Raw genomic sequence first — 26,765 nt, 5'->3', positions numbered from 1 at the left:
GGGGAAAAGCCCCCCCCCCCCCCCCCCCGACTTGCTACACCCTCCTTTCGGGTAGTTGTAGAGAGCGATAAGGTCTCCCCTCAGCCTCCTTTTCTCCAGACTAAACAACCCCAGTTCCCTCAGCCGCTCCTCATAAGACTTGTGCTCTAGACCCTTCACCAGCTTGGTTGCCCTTCTCTGGGCACGTTCCAGCACCTCCATGTCTTTCCTGCAGTGAGGGGCCCAAAACTGAACACAGGACTCGAGGTGCGGCCTCACCAGTGCCCAGTACAGGGGAACGATCACCTCCCTACTCCTGCTGGCCACACTATTTCTGATACAGGCCAGGATGCCGTTGGCCTTCTTGGCCACCTGGGCACACTGCTGGCTCACATTCAGCCGGCTGTCGACCAACACCCCCAGGTCCTTTCCCACTGGGCAGCTTTCCAGCCGCTCTTCCCCAAGCCTGTAGCGCTGCATGGGGTTGTTGTGACCCAAGTGCAGGACCCGGCACTTGGCCTTGTTGAACCTCACACAGTTGGCCTCGGCCCATCGATCCAGCCTGTCCAGATCCCTCTGTAGAGCCTTCCTGCCCTCAAGGAGATCAACACTCCCGCCCAGCTTGGTGTCATCTGCAAACTTACTGAGGGTGCACTTGATCCCCTCGTCCAGTTCGTTGATAATTACATTAAACAGAACTGGCCCCAGTACTGAGCCCTGGGGAACATCACTTGTGACCGGCTGCCAACTGGATTTATCTCCATTCACATTCACTCTTTGGGCTCAGCCATCCAGCCAGGTTTTTACCCAGCAAAGAGTACACCCATCCATGCCATGAGCAGCCAGTTTCTCCAGGAGAATGCTCTGGGAAATGGTGTCAAAGGCTTTATTAAGTCCAGGTAGACAACATCCACAGCCTTTCCCTCATCCACAAAGTGGGTCATGTTGTCATAGAAGGAGAATACAGACAAGAATATTGTCTGCACTATTTTTTGCAGACTGATTTACTTAAAACACAACATAAAAACAGGGCAACTAAGGCTTCCAAATCAGATTGCTGGCTTGGATGCTTCTCTCTCTAGACTCAGGAGCCTGACCTTTGTCATTTGCTGTAATTTTTCTTCCCTTGTAACCTGGCTATGTACTCATTCGGAAAAAAGCCAGTGCAGAAACAGGTCCTCACAGTCTACCCTGTACCCCTCCCGTTTCTCCTTTTCCTCCTCTCTCCAGCATACTCTCCCTGTTTCCCCTCTGTGATGCAGATTTATAAACATTCTTGTCGGTGCACCATAAAGTGCAAGAATGTGACAAATGAGCCCACGCAGAAATAAATAAATAAAGATCCATGGAAACTTTGAACCTACAGCTAGATGGCCTACAGATGCCCCAGTGAAAGGCATGGGTTTGGGAGCGTTCCTTACTTGTGTAGCCTAGTGTGGGGCTGATTAAAAGGGCAGGGGGGGTAGGGACCAGATTTTGAAGTTGAGGAATCCCTCCAGAAACCACACAGATTTTAGCAAGAAGGTCAACATTGAAATATCAGTGATAAGCTCAGCCTGTTGCTATAGTGCTGCTTGTTCTTTCAGGCATGCATTACATTTGTCTTACAGCAAGAACTTACTAGAAAATCCCTACATTTTAGCTAGGAGCTGTAACAGATACCTTCTTTCCTCCGGAGATCCAGGACATAGGGTGATTAAAATATGCATACAATTAGGATTACACTTAATTCACCTGCTAGAAGTCACAAGGTGACCAGCTGTGGATAAGCACAGCTGGAATAGATTGCTAGCAATTTATAATTGTCATACACAATTCCGGGAATGCTGAAACATAACCTTATGCTGGAGTGTCTTCAATCTTCAAATAGTTTTCTTACAATGATGGAGCAAGAGCCTGATGTGCAGACAGTGTGATCACTGGTTTATGTGATGCTTTATTTGTGTGTAAATCCCATGGAAAGAATCAAGCAGAAATGGAATGTAAATACCAAGGGAAAACTCACATTTTGCAGTGTTGGTGTTTGGAGTCTGGAGGTGGGGAATGATGACAGAGAATGAGTTAAAAGTGGAAGAACTGGTGTAAACAAATAAAGAATGCTCACAATGAATGAGAACCAGATTCAGAGAAGTTGGGTATGTGCAGTAGGCTAGATTAGCTCAGTGCAAGTCCTGCTTACATGGCAGTTGGCTCAGTCTTTGAGTAACCTTGGCAGTCTCTGAGGATTGGTGTCTCACAAACACAAAATGTACTTCTATGGTTTTTACAAATATTTTTACTTAGAAACGCAACCTCTTCCAGCATCAGATATGTCTTTTTCTCTTTCCACCTACTTATCCTCCAGGATACATATTTATTGTAACTTTTGCAAATAAATCTCTCCTTTCAGCCCACATCTCCTTTGCTATGTGTTCCTCCAACATACATGCATATAGCCCATGGCTGTGATGCAGTGCTTCTGTAACACGACTCCCTCTTCATCTCTAAGAGCTACAGATGTTTGTTACAGGAAATTTCGTATGGGCATCACTGAAGTCAGGATAATTAACATTCAGTATAGATTAGTCTGACTGAGAGCAAAATGTCATCTTTTCATTAGGCAGAAAAATGCGAGTGCTATAAATCACTGTCAGTGTGGTCCATGATAACACTGCAGTCCAGTGTAAGTGTTAGCTGAGCTATCGTGCATTTCTCACCTTATTCTTGGGCTTGACCTTCTTAATCTACGAGAGGTCACACACTGCGGATGCTGTGGTGCAGGACCCCAAGGGACCGTTGCCACATGGCTCTGGTGCAATGAGAAACACGCTGGTGGTAGAACGGCTTCCTCAGCCCCGCTCCCTCCTGTGCGCTGCAAGCCCACAGCGCTGGCAGCGAGCAGAGCGCTCTCCGTTCTCCTTCACGTGCAGAGCTGTTGTACATAACGTAATGGAATATATGAAGCCACGTGTGGGGAAAACCCGGGTGACAAATTGTGGCAAAGGACCTGAGAAATCAACACATCTTTGAGCCTCTGCCTTCCCACAGACTTGCAGTCTGCAAGAGCTTTTTGCTGATGCCCCAGTCCAGCAACTCACACGCTTGAAGGACCCTGCTAAAATGGGACTGAAACGGAAACCTCCCGACGCAAAACTCCTTGACCGAGGGGTATGTTCACTTTAATGAGTTCTGAGTTGCCCCAAGAAACCAAAGTCAAGTGCAGAAAATTTAAGTAGAGCATTTTGCTTCCTTAGTCTGCTTGTAGATGCTGCAACATTTCATACCTGAGCATTGCCCCAAACATGGCCAGTGCAGCTGCTTGAAGGCTGTGACAAGTCAACTGCTCAGATGGTTGGGCAACTTAATATTCCTCTGTTTAACAGCTCCATATAATAATTTTGCAATTACTTTGTCGACACAAGGGGCTTTTGCAAGAACAATCTGTTATAGTCATAGACACAATGTATGTACTAAACTGTGGAGTTCGATCTATGCTCTGAAAAGGTAAAGCAGCCCTATTCTGCGCTAACATTTAGCACAGTGCACACAATAGCGAAGCAACAAAGACTAATACATCAAGTGTTATTACAGTTTCTCATTAAATTACAAACGTTGTTTAGAGAAGGAAGTGTTGTTTCCAGTGCTCATTCTTCTTTATGAAAGGTTAGCAGCTTTGTGTAGCTTTATGAGCTAACTAACTGGTGTGTTTTCCAAGTGGTGACTAAGTAGGTTGTCTCAGTGTGGGAAGTGAGTTAACAGTGATGGAAACAGATTAAAGCTATGGATTAAACAAAGGTATGATGGGTTTTGCAGGACCTCAAACTGCACCTTCATCTTGTAGAAACCATGAAGAGTCAATGCATTAAGGACTAAGAATGTCAATTCACAAAGAAAACTGAGACCTTAGTCTTTGTGTTGCTTCCCTTATACGCCTGCTGAAGGAAGAAGCTATATGCAGTAACTGAAAAAGGTGACTGTAGATTTTCAAAGATGTACAGTGATTCACCTGCATTTGTGTGTCAAACACTAAGCAAGCCCTTCACAAACCAAGGCTTAGTCTGTTGATGCCTTTCAGCCATGTAGAATAAGTTCTTCGTTGTTTTTATTTGTTGTAAAAAATGCAACACTTTTGCACATCTAGGGGGGAAATACATTTCTGGGGTTTTTTTGGCTTAGCATATTCCACTGCATGTTTCCATCGCTTTGATAACATATGCTGTTTGGTTCTTCTGACAGACATACTGAGAATTACAGTTTAGAAATGTGATACACATATAAAAGGTAGTATCTATTTAATTTAGAACTGACAGCAGCTCTTTTTCTCTGCTGGTGAGTGTCTGGGTAGGATTCAGCTTTCACTTAGACATCAACAAGGTAGATGTCCAAGTGAGAGGTAGTCAAACAGATGTCCATCATAGGAAAAGGAAATTGTCCTACGGAGATGGCTACATCACATGTGCATATCTGAGAAATAAATATATGGCACATGTTATCTTTTGCTTTTATATGAAAAGCTGGCCTTTATTTTCTGTTCTTCTCGTCTACACCACAAAGCCTGCTGCTGTACTCTTGCTAGCTGCTTAGGTGCCTGGGTTCTGCTGAAGGTGAAGCACAAATACAATCTGAAAATAGATACTTGGAAATAAAATTTATTGCTGGCTGATATGCTGACAAGATGTCTCTGATCAAAACTCTGCCAGCCGCTTGAGAATGGCAGAGGCAGCCAGGCCTGTCCACGTGAGCACAGTGTCAAGGAGGTAGACAATACTCCCTGCTTCAAACACTAATAGATCATGAGGGAGGCTGTGAAGATCGTAAGATTGGCATAAAATATCATGAACTCTAGAAAAGTTATAACAGTGCCCTTGGAGTCTTACCTGGTTCTGAACATGAAGGAAGAAGACACTCAGCTTCTACTGCTGGAGAATTTTATTGATGCCCACTGATTTATCTCAAGAACCTCTGGGTGTTTCTCCTGGGGTCCGCTCAGCAGCAGCAGGATGATGGCACAGCACAAATGTCTGCCCTTGGACACCTGGAAGCACCGTACCCACCATGAGCAAAACCATCTTTTGTCACTCCGAGCCCCCTCTTGCTGAATCCCCTCCGACCTCATTTTGGAAATGTAAAAGTCTCATTTGCACAGATTTGCAGCTTCTCATCACTCCACAATCTCAGCCTACAAGGGCTTGCTAGGGAAGAGCATCAGGGGGTTGTGCACGTACTCCAGGGGTTGTGATGCAAAGTTGCTGCTGCGTCCCTGGAATGAAGATAATTTGAAGGCACGTTGTTTGAGAAGGAAGAATTTAATTTGTGAAAATTACCAAAGTCTGTGGCGAGCTGCATCTTAGTGCGTGTGCGAGATTAGGCAGAGGCCCTGTGTTATTGAGGACATAACTAGCAGCGTCACAGCCTGCTGCATGGTGCTGTGTGCTCAGGGAAAAGAGGAGCAAATCTTTCTCTGGCAGAGCTAGGCTGAAAAAATTGGGTCAGAAGCCAGTGTACCTCCACTAAATGGTTGCATTCATTTAGCATCATTTTCAATTACATCATTTACTCCCTCTGATGACTCTGTCTTCTGGTTTGTCTGCTTACTCTTAAAAAAAAAACCAACCCAGCAAACTAAAAAAACGAAACCACCTATATGTTGGAAATATACATGTGAGACTCATTGTAAAGCACATTTTTCAAGTCACTATCTATGAATCCATTTGCTGACAAGATTTCTTTTTTTACCAGAATGTATCTCTCCAATTTATTTTCTTTACAGGAAAGTCCCTTGGACATGGAGCTTTTGGAAAGGTGGTACAAGCATCTGCTTTTGGAATTAAGAAATCACCAACGTGCAGAATAGTTGCTGTGAAAATGCTGAAAGGTATCTTGCTGCAAAGCTGGGCTGGAAAAAATGATGCCTTATGTAGTGTCCCTCTTCTAATATGATTCTGTCGAAAGCAAGAGAGTGTGATGTTATCCCCCCACCAATAACTCTGAAGCCTCCAAAATACGTACACCAAATTTCAGCTCCACCACAAGTGAAATGTCAGAAGTATGAAATAAAAATTACATTCACAGTAAAAAGGGTGATAAATAGTCACATGATATAGGAGAAAGTTTCAGATGCAATGAGAACCTGATTGACTAATTTTTTTGAAAACCTGGTTCCAATCCTTCAGATCTCAGAAAGAATGAGAGAGTCACTTTTGCAGGATCAGAAGGGGCAATTAGATTTCTTGCATACCCTACGTTGTACCATTATGCTAGACTAACCCTATACTGAACATCGTAAATGAAATTTAGCTGAAGCATAAAGCATCCACCTTGACGTGAAGACACTCTGGTGGAAGCTTTCTTATTTTCCTTGGTCATTAGTTCCGATGGTTGATCATCTCATTGTTAAAAACAAATGCCTTATGTCTAATTTGCATCTGTCTGACTTTCACTTTTCATTCTAACCCTCTCCATTAGGTTATGTAATGATTTTTTTTTTTTTCATGAAGGCCCTTTCATTAAGCTAAACAGATTGAGCAGTATAAATCTTGGAGTTGTCGTGCAGGTGTGTCCTCTCTGAACCATCTGAAGGCTCATCACACGGTGCTTAGGATGCTGACACCCGGGTTGTGTAATGGATTTGCCAGCGCTGTTCATACACCAGCGCTCTTCCCAAAGTGAAATCATCTCCCAGCTATTCACTGCCACTTTTCTCATCGGAGCAGAAAGGACAAAGACCCTCATCAATTTGAACAGGGAGCTTGGGAAGTTAGCAGGCATGATGATATTCAGTCATAGCCTGCAGCAGCTATGGCTGAATTCCCTAACCCAGAGTCCTGGTGGTATCCCTTCCTATGTACTTAGCTTTTCCTTGTTTATATATCTAAGGATCATAGCAGGCTTTTTTTTTGCATTGCCCTGGGAACTTATGCTGAATTGCTTCTCTCTCTTAATCCGTGAATCCTTCTCTGTGTCATTCTCTGCCAGGACACATCCCCTGTTCTGCCAGCAAGGCTTGGACCCCTGATGCTCTCAGTTGGCTCTGTTCAGGCATAGTTTGAATACATCCCTCTTACCCAGTGGCTTCTAGCTTCACAGCTGCTTACTTATCAGTTATCGGGAGATCTGTACATGTCACTTCCAGCCCTTAGAGGGGCATGTGCGATACTTTCAGACCTACAGGCTGTCCCTGCAACACTCAACCTGAAATAGCTTCCATTTCTTGCCAGCGATGACCTGGCAGCTGTACTCCATGTAGGATGTGCCCTCTTGATATTGTCCTCAACAGGCTTATTCTGCAATATAACGTCAAATGCTTTTGCAGGGGGTGGTACGTCCTACTGTGATATCCAGGATCATCTCCAAGGAGGGAATTTGCAGCTGAGAGGGTTGCGAACCTTCCTGCTCTCTCTTGTTCTAGAAGCACCAGAAATACCCCGTTGGCCAATGCAAAATGAAAAACTACCTTGCAGCAAGCATGTCTGGGAAATGGAAGGAAACTAGAGCTTTGGTCCCTGTCCAGACCTTCTGCAGCAGTGGGCCAATAGCCATCTGTGTCACTGGTTTCAGTGGATGGCCTGTCACCTGGGTCGTTGCCTAACCCCTGGTTAACTAGGCTGTTTTGCCAGCATGCAGACATACATGCTGGGAGAGTGATGTGCCAGATTCAATGTTTCTTTATGTACATCAGCAGGCTTCTTGTGCCAGCCAGCACTATCAAGGCACCAGGCGTTGCTCCTGGAATAGATGGGAGCAGACGGCAGCTGCAAGAAGTCTTCATGGTGGGATTCACGTGTGTGTGTGCAGGGTAGATGCTTGTATCTGAGATAGTCACTCAAATTCCCTTTATTGTCAGGGGTGAGAAACAACATTTCATGCCATCCTAAGGCAGATCCCTGCGTATGGTGAGCTGAGCGCTTGTTTAGCTGTGCTGACTATCAAGAGAGCCTATGGTGACCAGATCCTCTGTAGGTATCTTCACTATGGACATCTAAAGTTAGGGGAGATCTGCCCCATCCCTTGTGTCCTCATTAGATTACACAGGAACTTTGCAGTCATTCATGGGCTTTGTCCTCACAGAGTTCTCATGAGGTGCAGGGAAAGTGTCACCACCTATACAGATGAATAGTGGGTCACTGGGTAGATGGCAAGTTTTGTGTGGGGCCACCAAGAAAATCTGTTTTCATTCAGATGTTGAAACAAAGCCCTTTAAGACCTAGCTCTAGGTTCTTTCCACTGGACTGATCTTCTTACTCTTGGTGTCACTAAACTGCAAAATTCCTTTTGGATCTACACAAAGCAATATGTTTTTTCTTGCTTTCATACCAAAATAAAATTCTGCAGTAAAACATTTTCTTGGAGGGAATTGTAAGTTTCACTCAACACTAAGTAGAATCTTTTGGGTTATTACTATTACTATTATTATTACTATTGATCATAACTAGTAAGGGTGTGATGCAGTCATCTAACTTTAACCAACTAAAATTTGCTTCCCTGGTCTATCTTAATACTCCAGGCTTCCTCTATACTGAACGGAACCAGACAAGCATCAACAAGGGGTGGCTCATCTCTTCCCTATACAGATGGCTAAAGCTGATGGCTGCATCAGCCTCCCAAAATGCTTTGCTCTCGCTACTGACTCCTGATTAGTTCAGGCTAGTACACAACCCTTAGACAGCTGAAGTCAGGTCAGCTGAAACCTACTCTAGATAGAGTTAATTACAGTCTTGAAATCCCTTTTTATTTGTTCTTTCATTTTTTGGCTGAAACGACAAAACTATTCATGTGAAAAAAATTTCTCTCAGTTCTAAATATAACAGAGTCTACTGGGAGGAAGTTGAGTGCCTAACTCTTTATGGGTTTTATTGCAAGTAAGAGGATGCTGAGCAGGGAGGAATAGACAAAGAACATCAACACATGAAGTACATCCAGTAATGGAGTTTATTCCAATGGAAAGTAGCAAGAAGTGGTAAAGCCCAGCAGGACCAATTCTTTGCCATTTCACACTGACTTTATTTTGCATTTACAGAAGGGGCCACTGCAAGCGAGTACAAAGCACTGATGACTGAGCTGAAAATCCTGATCCACATTGGTCATCATCTCAATATTGTGAATTTGTTGGGAGCTTGCACGAAAAATGGAGGTAAAAGCATCTACACTGCACTGAAAATGGGTTTGGATCACCTCCCAATAACAGTCAGTTGGCCGTGTTGTTTTTCATCCAGAGGTCAAGCTATTAACTTGAAATATTTGAGCTCACCCTGTGCTTGGTGAAAAAAAGAGGAAGAGAAAAAGAGATTTTTAGTCACTTAATGAAGTGATTAAACATTTTCTTTACTTAAACTCTCTTTTAGTATTAATATAAGTGTGATTTTAGGACCATGCCACTTGTCCTTTATCTCACTCACTTCACTGCTCAAGCTCAAGTTAAACATGAACTGGAAAGGCTGGGAACAAGGGATATCAACTGCTGGGCCTGAGCAATGAGTCACAAGGCAGCTGTTGTAAAATCCTTCGTGATATTCCACTAAGAAAATCAAAGGGCCAGTATGAGCACTTGTTTGGTTTAGATATGTCACCTATTTTAGTTCAACAAGTGTGTGTGGGCTGCGGGACTCCAGTCTGAATGCAGACTGCCCGAAGAGGAAACGGAGGGTCCCTCAGGACTCAGGTTCATGACCCAGCTTTCAAAAATTAGGCCCTTCCCTGACTTCCAGAAACAGAATTGTTTTGCTACCATGTCCAGTGTCCTTCAAGCAGCCTTCTCCTTCATTAGGACATGTCGTTAGTTATTCTGGTCTCAAGTTATAGCTGCAGGCACGAACAACTGTTCTTCTCAGAACTGATGCCGCCTTGTATTGCTTTATGCTGTTTGTAATGCACTTTCCTTTTGCTCAGGGCCTCTGATGGTGATTGTTGAATACTGCAAGTATGGGAATTTATCAAACTACCTGAAGAGCAAGAGGAATTTCTTCTGCCCTAACAAGGTGAGGCGGCAGATGCCTCTGGTAGGGTTCATCTTACCTAACGTGTCGGTAACGCAGATGTCAGCCTCTGAGCTAGTCTCCTTCTACCAAAGGAGAGAAACAGCTTGTGGGTGCAGTTCACTTGACCTATTTTAATATTTGGTGTGGGATGTGTTATACCAAGAAAGGACTCATTTCTCTCCCCTGACTGTGCAAGGAGGCTGCTGGGAGTAATTTGGATGGAGGCATCTACAGCGAGAGGAAGTGAATCCTATCCAAAGTGTCCCCACATGCTCTCGCCCCACTGCTGACAAACCCATTCCTTGTGAGCTTGGGGTCACTTCAGAGGCTGGTGTCAGCGAAGCCGAAGGAAGTGGTTTTGCCCACTGATTTCAGTACTGCTGGGAACGCAACTGAGATAATGCCATTTACAGCTCATGTTCCAAGACACCCTAATATTCCAAGATTTGCAAATAATCTTATTATTGTGCGAGGAGAAGGGCTATCAAGAGGAAAAGAGATTAGAGTCTTGTCCTCAAATCCCACAGCCCTCTGAATCAAATCTACAGTGTGTTTCTTACTACAAACCTGAACCCAAATATGCCAATTATATCCCCGCTTTTGCATTTTCAGCGAAATCCCCTAAAGGATTAAGGGCTCTGAAGTGGGATTTAGGAGCCTGGACCCAGAACGGCAGTTCTCAAAACCCCCGCTCAGCTGTGCCAAAAGCTCAGCAGCATCTCAGGGGTTTTTTTTGGGAGGGCTCTGCAGGAGGGCACGCTTGGCAGGACCTTTGGCTGAGTCTCTGTTCCCAAGACTGTCCATGTTGGACTCCAATGTGCGGTTGTTGGCATAGGAGGCTCAGTGGGGAGCACGGCTCTGCGGGGTCCACCCTCGGGGCGGTCGGTCCCATTCTCCCCGGTGGTCCGGCACCCTTGGGAAGGGCACCCAGGCTGGAGGGAGGGAGCCTGGTTCTGTACCAGCACACACAGGACAAGAGGGAAGGGAAGAGGGGGCAAAAGCATGGTGAGGCAGCTAGGCTGCTCTCCAGGTAGCAGTGGGAAAGCATTTTCCAAACAGCGTTGCGTGTGTCCCATTAAACCGCCGTTGGCCGTACCATGAAAGCATTGAATAAAGGCATTGGGGAAGAGAGGCAGTCGCTTCCAACCGGAGCTGTATTTCAAACACAAAGTGCCCTTGCTCCTCGTTGGAAGGGCTTACAGTCCCACACCAGGCATTCTGCAGGGACATAGAGGCAGGTGCCTTAAGCAGCCTGGGACAAAAATCTGATGCTTTAGTTTGAGAGGGCTGTGACACCTGCACTGTGGGCACGTCATTCTCAACTCATCCCACCATGCTCCTTCTCTGGCCACCGGAGAGAAATAGGCCTTTTCAGATGTCTCATTTCAGGCTGAGATGAGCCACAGCCCAGCGGACGTGTCCTACCTCACCACATCAGAGGTAGCCCACCCCCCAGGTTGCCCCAAAATCATGTGCTGGTCCTCCCAAACCACCATATTTCTGCCCTCTGGGGATGGCAACCTTGGTGGAGTGCAGCCCAGCCACCAACCCCCAGCTGCCTCAGCGGCACCGGACCCCCGCACCCATGGGAGACGTGACCGCACGTGCCACGGACCAGCATCTTCTCCCGGCGGAAAGGCGACAGAAGTCTGACTCGGTTCCTCTTCCACCCCCCTCCATCGCTCTGATATAGCACCTCTTCTCCTGTTTGTTTGAAGGACTCCCCTCTGCACGGAGAGCCAATGAAAGAGAAAAAGGATATTGAGCCAGTGGAAGGCAAAAAACAAAGGCTGGCCAGTGTCACCAGCAGCGAGAGCTTCGCGAGCTCTGGGTTCCAGGAAGATAAAAGTCTGAGTGATGTGGAGGAGGATGAGGAGGGTAGGTATTAATTCCTTCCTGTCCCTACATGGTCTGTGATATTTTTACAACATACTGTGCATCCCTGAAATTTTTTTCCTCATTTATCACCCTAATAAACATCCGTGGGAGACGCACACAGGGTCATGTCCAGAGGGTAGAAGATTTAAAAAAAGATTATTTCCAGGGTTACTAAATCTGACAGGAAAATGTGTGATTGTTTCTTCTGACTGCTCCTTATCTTTGGGGAAAACACAGCAGTGTCCAAAGCACGGGGTATAAAGCAAGCATTATTTTTGTTTCCAGTGACAGTGAGTTGACCTTCGAATACTACTCTATGAAGACTGAATTTATGGGAGTAATAGGGTCAGTAAGAGAGGGGGGAAATAATTGCTTTGTGAGCGATCTCAACAAACTGCATTTTGCACCTTTTGCAGATGCTGATGAGCTCTACAAGTTGCCCCTCACTATGGAGGACCTGATCTCTTACAGCTTTCAGGTGGCCAGAGGCATGGAATTTCTCTCCTCCAGAAAGGTGAGTTTCACGCTGGGGATTTTTTCCCTGCAGAAGGATGGGATTCAGAGGTGAAATCACGTCTACGTTTTAGTGACACCTTCCTTGGGAGAGCTCCCAAAGGAAGAGCCGCTTTCCTCTTGGCGTTATAAATATAACAGCGTGTTTATCCAAGTCACCATAGTCCATAAACACAGGATCATGGCTGAAGGCAGTGGGTCAAGCTCCTTCATTCAGGGAAGATCTTTTGGGTGTGGTGGGTTTTTTTCTTCATTTCAATATATATTAGGTAGGGAGCTCCAAATGAATCAGCGCTTTCCCTGCAAATGTCAAGGATCTTAAAAATTTATCATTTCTGGACTTAGGAATTTTTTTTTTTTTTTAAAGAACTGCTACTTTTTACAGTAATTTCATGTAAACTATAGTCAACTTCCCTAAAGAAATATTAAATTGATCTCTCAAATAATAATTTTTAAAAGGATATGGGAGACAGTCAGGAAATTTGTGGGCAGCATTAAGGAAATGCAGTTTGATTGTGAAACTGTTTTGTTATAGTGCATTCACCGTGACCTGGCAGCCAGAAACATCCTTTTATCTGAGAACAATGTCGTGAAGATCTGTGATTTTGGCCTCGCAAGAGATATTTATAAGAATCCTGATTATGTGAGAAAAGGAGATGTAAGTCAAGATGCTGTTTATTTACCCAAATGTTTATAACATATCATTTCAAACTGTCCACTAAAATGTTCTGTAGACATTCACATTTCCTGAACTTAAAAGAGCTTGAAAGCTATCACAGTTTTTATGTGAAGATGAGCTATCCAGATGCGTTGTAGAGCTGGGAGGCATTTCTATCCTCAAGCATAAGGCTTGGACACGCTAATGGTTTCACAGCTCTTCCCTGTTAATACTTTAGATATTTTTTAGGCATGTTTCTCGGCTGGCTCAGCATAACCCCCTTACTCAGTAAATTTCCTTCAAGGAAACCGGTCCCTCCGAAACAAGGTGCGTGTCCCCACGCCAGGACCAAGTCCCGCTTGTGGTGCCTCAAGCAGCCGACCTGGACTCGCTGCCTCCAGCACCTACTCATTGGTTTTTCGGTTTTGTTTTTTTTTTTTATTCTGCTGCAAACAGCAGGCAGTAAGCCCCCTGCCAGGCCTGCTGTGAAGGCTAGGTCAGCAAACCATGCACTGATGCTGTGGGAATTTGATGTGGCCATTGGGGTCACACAGAGAGTCTCCTTCTGGAGGTCTCACCCACCTGCCAGCTATTCCCTTGGCCATAAATAGCTTTCAAGACTTATAGCACTACATACTAGCTGGGAAACGTTGTTCACATAACTTGGGTACCGCTCAGGAGACCCTAACAGGCTGCGCTGGGGGGACTTCAAGGGTTGCTGATATACTCCTGTAATTCAGGCTCTGAAAATTTCCCCGAGAACATCTCCCAGCACCATCACACAATGATTTGCGCTTGGATGTAGGGTTTTCTCCCCTGTCTCTACGATGCTGGCAAGATACTTCTGCTCTTGCTTGTCCCCACATCCCCATAAAGAAAAGGCCTGGTCACAGGTTTCCAATGTCTGGTGTTTTGTGCCACACATATTTTAAGAACAGCCTTTTACTCTGACAATTTGTTAAGAAAGTGTCTGAATGAGTGTGGGTTTATCTTGACTGCCTGTAAGGAAATCCCACACGTTCCTGTTTGAATGGTAATTATTTACATAACAATATATAGTTGATTCATCTATGATTAAATTCTTTTAGGCTTTGAAAATAATAGTCAGGTTTGTCCCTTTTACTCCAGGCCCGACTTCCTCTCAAGTGGATGGCTCCAGAATCCATATTTGATAAAATCTACAATACAAAAAGCGATGTGTGGTCCTACGGAGTCTTGCTGTGGGAGATATTTTCCTTGGGTATGTTAACTCTGCACCCCAGGAGCTGAACTCAGCAGCGGGAACTTCAGTCAGGGGAAAAAAAAAATCCATTACCTTCAACAAGCTTTTGCCAGGTCTTTAATAAGAAAAGACCTAAATCAGGCAGAGGTGGGGCATGAGGGTAGAGGGGAGAACTGTGTGTGTCACACCCCTGTGAAATGGAAATTTTGGTGCTTGTAAGGGCACTGAAAGCTGACCTGCCAGGCTGAAAGCCTTAATGGATAGCAGAGCTATCTGAGAACTTTATCACCTATTTCTGCCACGGGCAAAACCTAGGCGTCCCTCTTTTCCTTGTAGAAGCCCTTCGTAGAGATGCAGGGCAGCACAGGCAGAGCAGTCACGGTGTTCTGTCTGACCGATGGTGCAAACCAGGAAAATCGAGCAAATATTTAAGTGTTTTCATTAAATGTGGAACCCTGTGGGATAACCCGGAGCTGTGGGCCTGCGTTGGCAGCTGCCAGGGACCGCGGCATCACCTCCTGTGCCGCAGATCGCATTCCAGACACTGAGAGCCATGGGCTGGGTGCTCCCTCAAAAGCTTCTTACTTCTTTTGTGGGAGCAAGGGAGCTGAACATACACAGAGGTTTTTGCATGTCTCGGATTGTGTCACCCCCATTTCCAGCCTGAGACCAGGGGGTCCCCCCAGTCCAGGAGGGACCCAGCACCACCCTCACCCCTGGGCCGCTGGATGCAGCAGACGAACAAGCATCTGCACAGATGCCACAGGATGAACTAGAGCATGCAATCCAAAATTAAAACCCAGTGAAGCTCCCCCCCCACCCCTTTCTTTCACGTGGAAAAGGCAGGATACAAGATGTACACTGAGTGGAAACAACAATGACCATCAGAATAGAAGAATCTTAATTGGGTTCAACATAGAGGCTGACAAAAGAGGCAAACAGCAGAGGAAACAATACTATACAATTCTGAGGACAATCAATCATTTATTAGTTCAAATACGTGTTACTGGTCAGCCTGCCAACTCTTGTAATTTTATGGTCAGCCTCATAATACCTGCTATTTTTTTTCTTAAAGCCCCAGCTCCTTGAACCTGGCAACTGTCTGACTCTCTGAAAGGTCTTTTTTTTTTATCCTTTCTTTCATTTTCCCTTTCCCATATGTTTTTTTTTGTCTACAGAAAAAAGACCAACAACACGATCAGGCTGCGTCTTAAAAACACAGAAACTAGAAAAATAATGCAAATGTACTGTGATCTGATTTAAAACCATGATTTTATTATTTTCAAGGTGTTTTGAGCATTTGGGGTTTGTTAATACTCTGCTTACTAGAATTTGGGGTGGTCCAAACCAATTGATGGATCAGACTTGGCTTTTCTTGACAATACTTTTCAAGTCAAATTCATGTGTATTTTTTGCATTCAGGCCAGGTAAGCACCACCAATACTGCTAGGTTTGATCCTGCCCCCCCCCCCACTAAGGACAGGGCTTGGAGCAGCAGCAGCAGCTCCCTGCCTGTGGCATCTGGCAGGGGCCAGACCTTGCGGGGGGGGGACACACACGACCCCAGACTCCCAGCTCTGCAAGCAGATGCTGCTCCCCCCAAATGTTTGAGGGGGTTGCGTGGGGCCAAGGCTAGGTCATGGGTACCCAACCGAAGGCACGTACGACCCTCTTCTCCCGATGTCGTCCTCAGGTGCCTCTCCTTACCCCGGAGTCCAAATCGATGAGGATTTCTGCAGCAGACTAAAGGAAGGCACAAGAATGCGAGCCCCGGAGCAAGCGACCGAGGAGATGTAAGATGCCTTTCTCTGCTTGCCTTGTATCTTCTTGCCGTCGTCAGCATTTCTCGCATCCCACCCGCCGACCCTTGGCCCCACCGTGGGGTAGGAGAGGGTGAGGAGGGACGTGGACCTGAGCCCAGGGCATCACCGGGGCTGGGCTCCGAGGGGAGCTGAGCGAGCAGCCCGGAGGAGGAAGGTCATTCGTTCCTCTCCAGGTTTAATATTTACTGACGCTCGCACAGATAAGTGCTGGAGGAATGTGACATTATTAACATCGTCTTGACTTAGGAAGCGGCGGCGGAGGCTTCCTCGCAAACACTGGGGTGACGTGGGTCCACCCTTTCCCGGAGACGGTGTCTGATGGCAGAGGAAGGTGACGGGGACCCGCAGCCTCCCAGCCCGTGTCGCCTGCGGGGTTTGTCTCAGTCCTTCCACCGCAACGTCAGCTGTTTCTCCCTGGTCCCCTGTCTTCAGGTGCTGCTGCATGGCCAACACCTTTTTGGAGGCTTGCGGGGGGGTCTGAAGGAGACCCCGAGTTTGCAGCCCCTCTGCCCTGGGAGCAGGACGGAGCGCCCTGCCCGGGGAGGCACCTGCAGGACGGCAAACGTGCGGCCCGTGGCACAACTCATTCAGGAGCGTGAATGTATCCAGGGTATTTTACCTCTGGAGGCAAAATCAAGTACGTGTAGGTGTCTTTGGTGCTTTTTTGAGTGCTATGTCACGACTCTAAATAGCAACACTTACCAAAAAAATTAGTTCTGGAAGAAGAAAAAGGATGCGAGCCAGCCATGCCTACCTGGGAGTATTACCCACTGGCTAATTTTATTATCCTAGTGACAGTAGATAAGAGCTTTTTTTTTTTTTCTCTTCCACATATTTTATTGCAGGAAGGAAAGCTTGACTCAACTAATACAAGGAAGTGACACACTCATATAAGTCATCTTAGGATGCCTTAACTTAAACATTGCCAGTTAATAGATGTTTAATACAAAGGTTTAATGCTTAATTAGGAATAAAAAAATAAAGTATGACTAGTTGGCTAAATTATTCCTTTGATGTGGTCTTCCCAGTGTCTTGTGGGAAGAAAGTTTTTTTTCTTTTTCTGTGAAAGTTTACTCGTTTACTTTTAGTAAGAGGCCTCGTGGTGTTGGAGAGCATCTTTGTAAAACCAGGCAGGCTCAGGAGTTAACTCTAGCGATGACAAGCCGCCAGAGACTGCGCTGCCTTGGATCAAAGCGAGCTGTAACCCCACCACGTGCTCGTTCTGCTTTTGTCCTCACAGCTACCAAATCATGCTGGACTGCTGGCGAAGCAATCCCAACGACAGACCAAGGTTCTCCGAGCTGGTGAAAAAGCTGGGCGACCTGCTGCAAGCAAACGTCCAGCAGGTACTAACATCACGACCACGTGCTGCAACCACGGCTGGGGCGACCGGCCAGTCGGTCCCAGGAATAACGCTTTCTTGTTTGCATTTAGGAAGGCAAAGACTACATACCCCTCAATACGATATTCACAACGGAAAGCGGGTTTCCCCCTGCATCTGATCCTTTGTGCAATGAAAATTTTTCTGTTACAAGCTCAAGTTGTGGAAGCACTGAAAACATGAGGTGAGATGAGCAAGACTAAGACCAAGTTTGTTTGTTGGGTTCTGTAGCTTGCTGCATAGCCTGGTTTGCACCTGGATGGGAGAAAACCCTCAGAGACACCCCACGTGGCTTGAGCATCCCTCCAGCCACCACCGCCGTCATCCCGTTGGGCTGGGACAGCCCTTCGGGGTGTCCTTGCCCAGGGGGACCACGAGGTCTCGGGGTTTGGGTGCTGTGAGAGGGGCTGTGCGTGCCCCAGGGCTGGGGAATGAGGTTTTGGGTAGAGTCTGGTTAACAAGTCCCTTTTGTGTAAACCACCTCGAGGACAGTTAGGCAACTGCTTAAAGAAAGAGAGAAATACCCAGTGCTTACGCACTTCACACTCTCACCGAAAATTGTCCTGCTTTTCTTGTTCAACAGATACATAAACACTTTCAAAATAAAACCACCCCAGCGCATAAAGACGTTTGAGGAGCTTCCCATCAAGGAAACACTTATATTTAATGTAAGTGACTCCTGGGCCAAATGGTACGCCATTCATTTCTTTTTATTTGTGTGACAGATTTATACAGAGAGAATCAAGATGGGGTTTTACTGCTTCGTCAGCTCTACCGATAAGAGGTGGAAGATTAGCTGTGCTTGCAGCATAGTGTTATCCCACTGTCCTACAAATTGGGGTCAGCAGATCCTTGCTGACCATGCCATGGGCTACGAACACTCCTTCCCTGATAAGAAATGGCCGGTGCCAGCAGGCCTACAAGGTACAGCTGCCAGAGTCCCACCTGCGTCCCACTGGTGTGGGAGAGCCACTTAAAATCCCTCGGATTTGTGTTTTCATCTGAATAGTAGTGCGCAAACGAGAATTGTGAGTCACATTTCCATCAGAGGTCCCCAGTAGGAACAAGTCCTGTTATCAGGTGGGCAAGCTGAGGAAAACTAACGGGGCACACATACTGTCCTGGTGGGGGTGGGCACGGGTGAGAGGTTGGGGGAAGCTATTATTGACCCAGTTGTACGCATTAAGTGGTGCAAGGCAGGAAAGGCACGGTTGCGCTCGCAGGGTTGAATTAGCGGCTGGCCAGAACCTCACCTTGCAGGTGGACACTTTTTTTTTTTAGCACTCTGTATCTGTGTTAACAGCATGTGTGTTTGCTGCACCCCAAAGCAAGGACAGTTTGGAAAGGCACCATTAAATACCCGGGCACTGCAGCACCTCCAGCAGCATGGAGCCGCTGTCTCCTAGAGCTCTCCGAGTATAAATGACCAAACGAACGCTGGAAATCAGACCGAGGAGGAATTGAGTCCATTGTAAAAGTAACTTTCTACCATTAACACCTAACAGGATTGCATCTTTCTTTTTAATTCAAGGATTATCAAGCAGACAGTGGGATGGTGCTGCCTCCAGAAGAACTGAAACGCTTCACGTGGACGGGCAGCAAGCAGAAACGGACGCTCTTTGGGTCTGTATTTTATGTTCCCTTCTTCTGCTTCATGTTTTAGAGGGCGAAGGAGGATTCAAGGTCCTTGTGCTCAATCATGCCTAATGAAAGTAGCTGAGGCGTCCCCGGTCCCTGCAAACACTCTTGCTGAGGTGTGTCCTGACGGGTTGAGTCAGCAATCAGTCATCTCCCACACCTAACCCTCCATATGCCTTTGAGGAAACAAATAACACTCAACCCCTTCAAGGCACATCACTGATACGACTCATTAGCACTCTGTTGATCAGCCTGATCCTCAGCTTAATGCCAGGCTGGACAAGTGAGTGCCAGAGAGCACTAAACCGAGGTAGAAGCAGGTAAGCGTAGGAAACAAGCCCTTGGCAAGGGGGAGGAGGAACGTGTGGCTGTGAAGGATTTGCAGTTGTTTCTGCAAGTCCCCAAGGGCACCCCAGCTGAGACAAGGCTCCCCGTGCTTGTTTTTGCCCTTCTTTTCCATGACTCAGCTAAGCATGGCCCATTTAACACCCATGGGCTCAGGATGCTAAAGTGGCAACTTTACAATAGATGGATGTGAGAGCCTCGCTTCTCTTCCTGCCTTTAAGCACTGTAATATATTGGCCACCTTCCTCCACCTAATTCCTGACAGCTGCCCAAGCAGGGAACTAGGGCTGCTCTAAGAAATACGTTGCACTGACATGAACTCTCTGTAAATGGGAAATGTTTATTTTCTAAACGCTGGCGGTGTCTCAGTTCCCAGCCGCTGTGAAGCTGGCAGCGGCCGTGGCTGGTTTCGGCTCACGGCTCTCAGCCAGCCCGGGGACTGCCCGACCCAACCCGTCGTTCGTCTTAACCCTGGCAGGAGGTCAAGGCCATCCCGCCATCCTGCCTCTGCTGAACTTGTCAGCAACTCGCAGCTGGGCAAGCTGGGAGGTGTAGTATTGTCTCGACGAACAATCGGAGCTGGCTGAAACGTGTGGTCAAGGCAGAGAGGGCTCGCTTCGAGAAAAAATTCCAGTGACTAAGAGGGCGTTGGTTGAACGCACAGGAATGCATCTACGAGAGCGTGCACGCTCACACGGCCAAGATACACGGCGCGCGGGGTAAACGTGCTGCTGGCAGGAGGCTGCAATGGAGCGCTGCTCATGCGTGGCAAAGCCAGGGCGATTCAAGCCACTCCAGACAAGTGCTGGAAAACCCTTTCTCCTGCCTTGACGACTCACATTTCAGAAGAGAGGCCTGTGAGCAATATTTTGGTACTTTGACTTTATTGAGACGGTTTTCCATACTCTCTTTTGAAGAGCCAGGTATTACAGAGCTTGGAATGAGTGTGGATATTAGATGGCTCCAAAGGATGCGATGTTTCCTAGGAGTGGTTTAGCCTGTTTTTTTTGTGTAAATGTGACATTTCTGAAGGCTGCTGTCAGCCGCAGAGACAACATGGCAAAATTTCCCCAACTGAAATGTATGAAATGCCTTTTTCTTTGCGTGGCATGGAATACATGGAGTGTATCCCAAGCATCACTCTGGAACTACTTTAAGGAGCATTTTCAGCTGCAGAAGGAAAAGGAATGCTTGGATAGGAAAAAAAATTGAACTCTACAGTGGCTGCTAGAATGTAAATCCTTGGGGAAACAGAGCAGTTGCCTGAGAACATACAAGGTCATCTGGTTGCAAGCTAAACAAGTGGTACTGTACCGCTATGCCAAAAAGCAAAAAGCACTCACGTATGTGAATGCACGCAGTGACCCTTTAGTCTGCACACGTTGCTAAAAGTGGTGGCTTCTTAGCTAAGCATCCTTTACTTAGGCTAAATCGGAGCAGTAAATAAATACCCCTGAAAGTAGCAGTAGAAAGGTAGAGCCCGGCGGGGTTTGACACATGTAAGCTGGTCTAACCAGACGCATAATCCTGCTTCCTCCCTTGCATCTCAAGCATCATTCTCTGCGGTCTTGCCCCCTCTCTTGCGCTGACATTTCTGCTCGGCTTGCCTTGCGGAGAGCTGGTTCAGGTCGCTGGATTATCGACAGAACGGCCCCAGAATAGGTTCTGAGCAAACCTCAACGCTGCAGTTTAGGACAGACACACAGATGCGTGCCCTCGCACCGGCGCCTGGGTCCTGAGCCGACGCTGAGGGTGCTGCGGGGCCGTGGCCGTGCTGGTTCCCCCCTGGCTTGCCTGCCTTCCCCTGGGCTCCCGCATTTCCCTGCTGCCCAGGGCAGAACGATTGGGGTTTTTTTTCTCACTTTGAAGCATCCGAAACCCCACAGGAGCCAGCCAGGCGGGGGGGATGCTTTCGGACCAGCAGAAGGGTGCGTGCGTGCCCTGCAGCGCGGCGTTAGAGGATTCGGACTTGGCGGGGCCACATCTGCCGGTGCATCTTACCCATCCCCAGAAGCGCACCCAGGGTTTTGTGTCAGAGGAAACTGATCGGTTGAGCCCAGAAGAGAGCCAGTGCGTGCACTGGTCCTTACTCAGCGTGACCAACCCAAGAGCCAGGACCTGGGGAAAGCAGCGCGGGGAGCCAGCTTACCTGACAGTGCAGGAGTAACCCCCCCGACGCAGGCGACTCCCCTCCCCTTGGATTTCCACTGCTGTGGAGGGAAAGACCAACACACAAAGCTCACCTTTGGTTTCACTACAGGACACCAGCATCACCCCAAACCCTGGGGAGCCCCTCAGGCCCAGGTGGTGGCCAGGAACACAACAGAAATGGTTGCTGCATGTCTCCGACTTGCTATTGCCGTTGAGATGAAAACAAGTGATACTGTCACTGGCATAAAGAGAGATAAGTCTTTACTAACGTAAGGCCTCAGGTAACAAGATCCCAATGGAAAGGTTTGGGGGCAGAGGAAGAACAACCTTCTGAGCTCTGCTCCGTTGCAAGCAGAAAGGATCCCGGTTGCAACTCTCTTCTAGCTTTTCAGTATTGGCGAAAAAGCCCAACCCAAGTAAGCCAAAATCTTTGACTCTGAGTCAAAGCAAATTGCTAAGCCAGAAAAATGGCCAAGAACTGCACCACTTGTGAGCTGGAACAAGCATCTCAAGAGCTGCAGCCAGCTTCTAACCTCACTCACTTCTGGCATCTGTCAAGAAAGCAGCAGCCGTTCCCTTCAAGAAATGATCCCAATTAAAAACCAACTAGACAGTTTCTAATTTACATTCCTAGAGCGGAAAGGAGATAATCCACAGCTAGAGAAGCCTTTACTGACTGTAAGCTGTCTCAAAATGAAGCCTGACTATGGAGCCCCATGGGCTCCCTCAAACCTCTCTGTGGGAGCGTATGCCCAGTGCCCTCAAGGTAAAAATGAGTAGATGCAGCTCTACTGGTATAAAGGTTTATTAATTAAAGTAGAAGCCAAGTCTAGCTCACAAAAAAATTCTCAGAAAGCAAAAGCCTGATGATGAATAAAAGGATCAAAGCATGATGATTTTAAGGCTCATAACTTCGCATGCACACTCCACTTTTGCCAGCCCACTGCTCCCTGTGACTCAAAATTACAATGTACATCACAGAAGCGTTTCTCTTTAAACCAATCACAAAAAGTCCATTGAGTCTGTGACTAACCTTGTCACATAGTTATGGAATTTATCCCAAGGCAGTTACTTGTCCATCTGCCAATAGATGCAATATAGAATTACGGGATGCATCCACAATTCTCATCATGAGGGCTCCTCATGAACTCCATCCATCTACAAACAAATGTAATGGGCTGGTCTTCTTGGGAGGACCTTCTAATTTCCTACAGTAGGACAGACGACAGACACCACAGTCCTTAAAAAGCACACAGGCTTGTGAGTTAAAGATTCAAGAAACTGTGAAATCTAAGAGAAGCTGTTACTTCTCCATTTCTTAATCAGGAAAGGCCCTGTGCACTTCACTTAAAGATCTAACAGTGCAAATTAAAATGAAAAGCAACAAAACCCTGGGCTCCAAAAGCCTCAACAGATGTTCTGACTGTCTTCTCTGGAATTCAAGACTAGTGCTGCCAATGTTCCTGACCTTATAAACGGAGAGGGTTGTAGCGTCCATGAACTTAGAAAAATACAGGGGAGGGAATCTAATTTTAGGCGTTGCGGTCCAACATATGTTTACATTAGGATTTCACATGTAATCGATGATGGAAAATGCTCTGGCCTGTCCTTTGTCTAGAGATCAGTCTTTGGTATCTAAGTTCAATGGTGTGAAAGTTCTTTTTGCCTTAACTTTCATCATTATTGAAAGAGCCCTTTCAAGCACTGCACTCTTTGAATACGGGTGAGAAAGTGCTGCGAGACCATCAGTGTCTTAAGAGTGGCTCAGCTGAGATGACATTAAACCCCTTTCGTAAAGGGCATCTTATAAAAGGCAGCCTACAGGATAACCGGTCCGTTGTGGGAAAGGAAAACTCTAATTGAAACCAGCAGTTCACGTCTACTGCTGAGAGAAGGCTAAAAGAAGTATCCAGACGTTGTGCCCTTCCTCACAAACAACAGCCATTTATCTTAAAAATGCATCCCAGCATTAGGCTTTGGGAACACCTACGCTAGCAGCTTTTGCGCCAAGGCTTGAGACCTTTTATTACTTCACTCCTGCTCAAAAAACCCCCAGTTCCCTCAGGAAGAACATTTAAGGGTGAGGACCCACAGCCCAGCAGCAGCAGGGATGCCAGACACTCCACACCGCCTTTGCCCTGCAATGACATTTCACTCCCTAGCACCTGCCACAAATGAGCAATAGATCTCAGGCTGAGCGATCAAATATTCCCTGTAAGCGCTAAGGCTCAATACTTAAACACAGCCCTTTAACACGAGATGTTCAGTCACAGCATCTCTGGTCAGAAGGGGACTTGAGGGAGACACAGGAGGGCTCTTTCAGTCCTCCGTTCCGCTCTCCCATTGAGCAATCCCGTCTGCATCGATGCCATTCCCATCATCTGAGAATAAACAAAGCTGCTCGTTGTGATGTGGCTTTGCTCAAGTCATTAAAACAAATGCCCGTACATATTAAATACGCTCACAGTGATGCTGCTCTGTTACAGCGTGAAAGGTGCCAGCAGGAGCAAGGAGTCGGTGCTTTCTGGAATAACCAAGCCAAGAAGCTTCTGCAGTTTCAGCTGTGACCAGCTCAGTGACGCCAAGCAAAGATACACATATGGTAACGCGGTGCTGGAGAAAATGAAAGCGTTCCATTCTCCCCCTCCTGACTACAACTCTGTCGTCCTTTATTCTCAGCCACCCGTTTAAGTACTTCTAGGGCAAGATTTAAATATGCATTTAATACAAAACGGTTCTTCCGAAACACTGCCAGTTTAAAAACTTTGACCCAAATCATGTTAATTATCCTAAAATTTAAAAAGATATCATTGGCTTAATCTCAATGATCTGCTTTTCTACAGACTGCATCAAGCGTATACAAAATATAGCAAAATACTAATGCTTAGGCCTTACCTTTCCCAATGCTGAACATCAACAGCTGCCACTAAAATTGCCCCGTGCTTCTGAAAACCTGAATGGTCACCATGACAGAGAAAACCAGTTTGCTGTTTGGTCCCTGGCAGCAGGATGGTATTTCATGCTCTGGTCACCCAGCCTCCGCTCAGCCCCCGTGTCAGGCACCAGGTGAATTTGCAGCCTATTGCTGGGGCCTGCGTAGTGCTGGAAAATAAAGGACTCTCCAAGAAGAGAGAAACAAGAAAAAGACCACGCTCTGTGGTTTTTAGCGAAAACTCTACTTTGAGAAACTTGAGGGAAGGCTAATGCTCCGGGGAAGCTGGGTTAGCTAGCTGGGGATGGGGCATTACACGGCTCTTACTGCTTTGGATGGCAAACACGGTAAGGAGTCTTGCGAGGCAAGAATTTCAAACGCGTGTTGCAAAATATAATTGGCAAGGATAGAGGAGAACTAAGATCAGAGCCAGGGCTGCAACAACAGGGAATACATATCAATTCAGTTTGGACAAGCCTGCTGAAATCAAGTAAATGTTCTTGAAGTTTTGCACTTTGTCAGTATGCCAACACACACACACTGGAACCAAACCACAAGCTAGATATGTTAAAGCCAAGCTCTGTCCACAAAACCTCGTGGACCTTCTAACACTGCACTGATTATATTTTATTTATGGGAATCTGTCTGAAAAGACAGGATGGCTACTAAACTGCATATACTTTAAAGGAATTGATCACTAGAGAGTTTGAAGAGATTAGAAACGAGAAAACAATCTCCTTGGAAAGTTAGGGCAGCTTTTCTATGAAGACAGTTGAATTTCCAGGTTAGTTACCAGTATACGTACAGGAATAAAAATGTATCATTCATTTGCAACCAACTTTTGTATAGTGTCTCAGAAAGGGCATGAGCGTTCTTTGTTCAAGAAATGTAAGGATGCACCATCTCCCTTCAGCTTTGAATGCAACATTAAAATGAGTTGGCCATTTAACACAGTAGCACTGACATCTTTCAAGTCAACAACTACTGCCCAATCTAAGTTTCTTGTGGTCCAATATAAATATATATTCACTAAAATGCTACATATAATATGGTTCTGAACTCTTAAAACTCAGCTTAGGAGCTGTGAATTTAACCCACTAATCGACCAGAAGGTAAATAACCTTTTATGTATTTACAAAGAAAACTGTTCTTGGATATTCAAGTAAAAGAAATATGTTCCGCTACTTCTAAGCTAAGCATCAATTCCAGATCTTCCTGGCCAAGAGATCATCAGTTTTAAGTATCTATTGCACTGTCTCTTGCTGGTAAAGTATATTTGATCCTCATCAAAACAAAAGGAAAGTTTAACTGTTTCTTAACTCCAATTGAGCAAAAATAGTTATGGGATGATGCATCTCAAAGGAAATGTTTGCACAGTGTAAATATATAAATATGCTTTTTGTGCATAAATATTTAAGAAAAATGGACTACAAAGATTACTTTTATATGAATCCCGTAAGTTTCTTCAGATGTGAATAACTCTTATTTTGTCTTGCATTTTCTGTCTTCATATAATGTATTTGACTGCTAAATTCACATAATAAAGTTTGCTTTTGAAAGAATTCAGAGTTCTGCCAAGTGACTTAGTCCAGTGTCAGACACTTGCTGCAGCAGATGATTCAGCACTGGGCAGCACTAACACGTCTGGTGAACAATCCATCCCCTGGGTCAGTTTTGTGAGCAAGGAGAACATGGAATAATTGCACGGAAGGCACACTTCTCACACAGCAAAGCAGATACAGACACTTGTACTGCTCCCCGTGTGAGTGACATCCCCTGGATTCAGCTTATCTAAGAAGTGCTGACTGCTGTCTAGAGGCAAAAAATTCAGCTCTGCCTCTAGAAGAGGCAAGGTTTCACGGTGGGGGAAGACAAAGCAGCCCACTGACGAACATCCATTCCACTGCCCCCCACGCCCAGTTACTGCTGCAGCTACAAGATCTGGTACAGACTAAAGGACAGCAAACAGAGCCCAGGTGTCCCCAACAAAGCCTGCTCTGAACCGTGACACCCGTTAGCACCTTAAGCCTGGTAGATGCTTCTTCAGAGAATCTCCACATCCCCACCCCATCCATCAGAAGCTGGGGATGCTGCCTCCAGCGATGTTCAGCTGAGTGCTCCCTGCTATACAGCATTTTATAATCTGAGGGGAGCTCCAAGCCACACTGCAGATAAACTACACACAAGTGCTGGAAGGAAGCAGAGATGAAAATTTCTCTGGGGAGGCAGAACGTAACGGGATCGCCTACTGCCGCAGGAGTTGTGGAGCTGTTGCTGCACATTACTAAGAAG

The 26,765-nt window shown here is 46.3% G+C and overlaps 1 protein-coding gene across 1 annotated transcript in view; it reads left to right on the top strand.

The window, feature by feature from the left end:
• The window catches only part of FLT1 (fms-related tyrosine kinase 1), a 114,122-nt gene extending 89,890 nt beyond the window's left edge, over positions 1-24,232 (top strand). The window contains exons 17-29 of the mRNA XM_010572692.1: positions 5,729-5,833; positions 8,975-9,088; positions 9,844-9,932; positions 11,651-11,810; positions 12,227-12,324; positions 12,859-12,981; positions 14,110-14,221; positions 15,897-15,996; positions 17,267-17,372; positions 17,461-17,591; positions 17,991-18,075; positions 18,939-19,030; positions 24,028-24,232. Coding sequence (XP_010570994.1) covers positions 5,729-5,833; positions 8,975-9,088; positions 9,844-9,932; positions 11,651-11,810; positions 12,227-12,324; positions 12,859-12,981; positions 14,110-14,221; positions 15,897-15,996; positions 17,267-17,372; positions 17,461-17,591; positions 17,991-18,075; positions 18,939-19,030; positions 24,028-24,232 — 1,520 coding nt within the window. The remainder of the gene's footprint in view (positions 1-5,728; positions 5,834-8,974; positions 9,089-9,843; positions 9,933-11,650; positions 11,811-12,226; positions 12,325-12,858; positions 12,982-14,109; positions 14,222-15,896; positions 15,997-17,266; positions 17,373-17,460; positions 17,592-17,990; positions 18,076-18,938; positions 19,031-24,027) is intronic.
• The last annotated feature ends 2,533 nt before the right edge of the window (positions 24,233-26,765 follow it).

Source organism: Haliaeetus leucocephalus, unplaced genomic scaffold (assembly GCF_000737465.1).
Source record: "Haliaeetus leucocephalus isolate CR32 unplaced genomic scaffold, Haliaeetus_leucocephalus-4.0 Scaffold351, whole genome shotgun sequence".
NCBI lineage: Eukaryota > Metazoa > Chordata > Aves > Accipitriformes > Accipitridae > Haliaeetus > Haliaeetus leucocephalus.
This window is presented reverse-complemented; position numbering and strand designations above follow the sequence as displayed.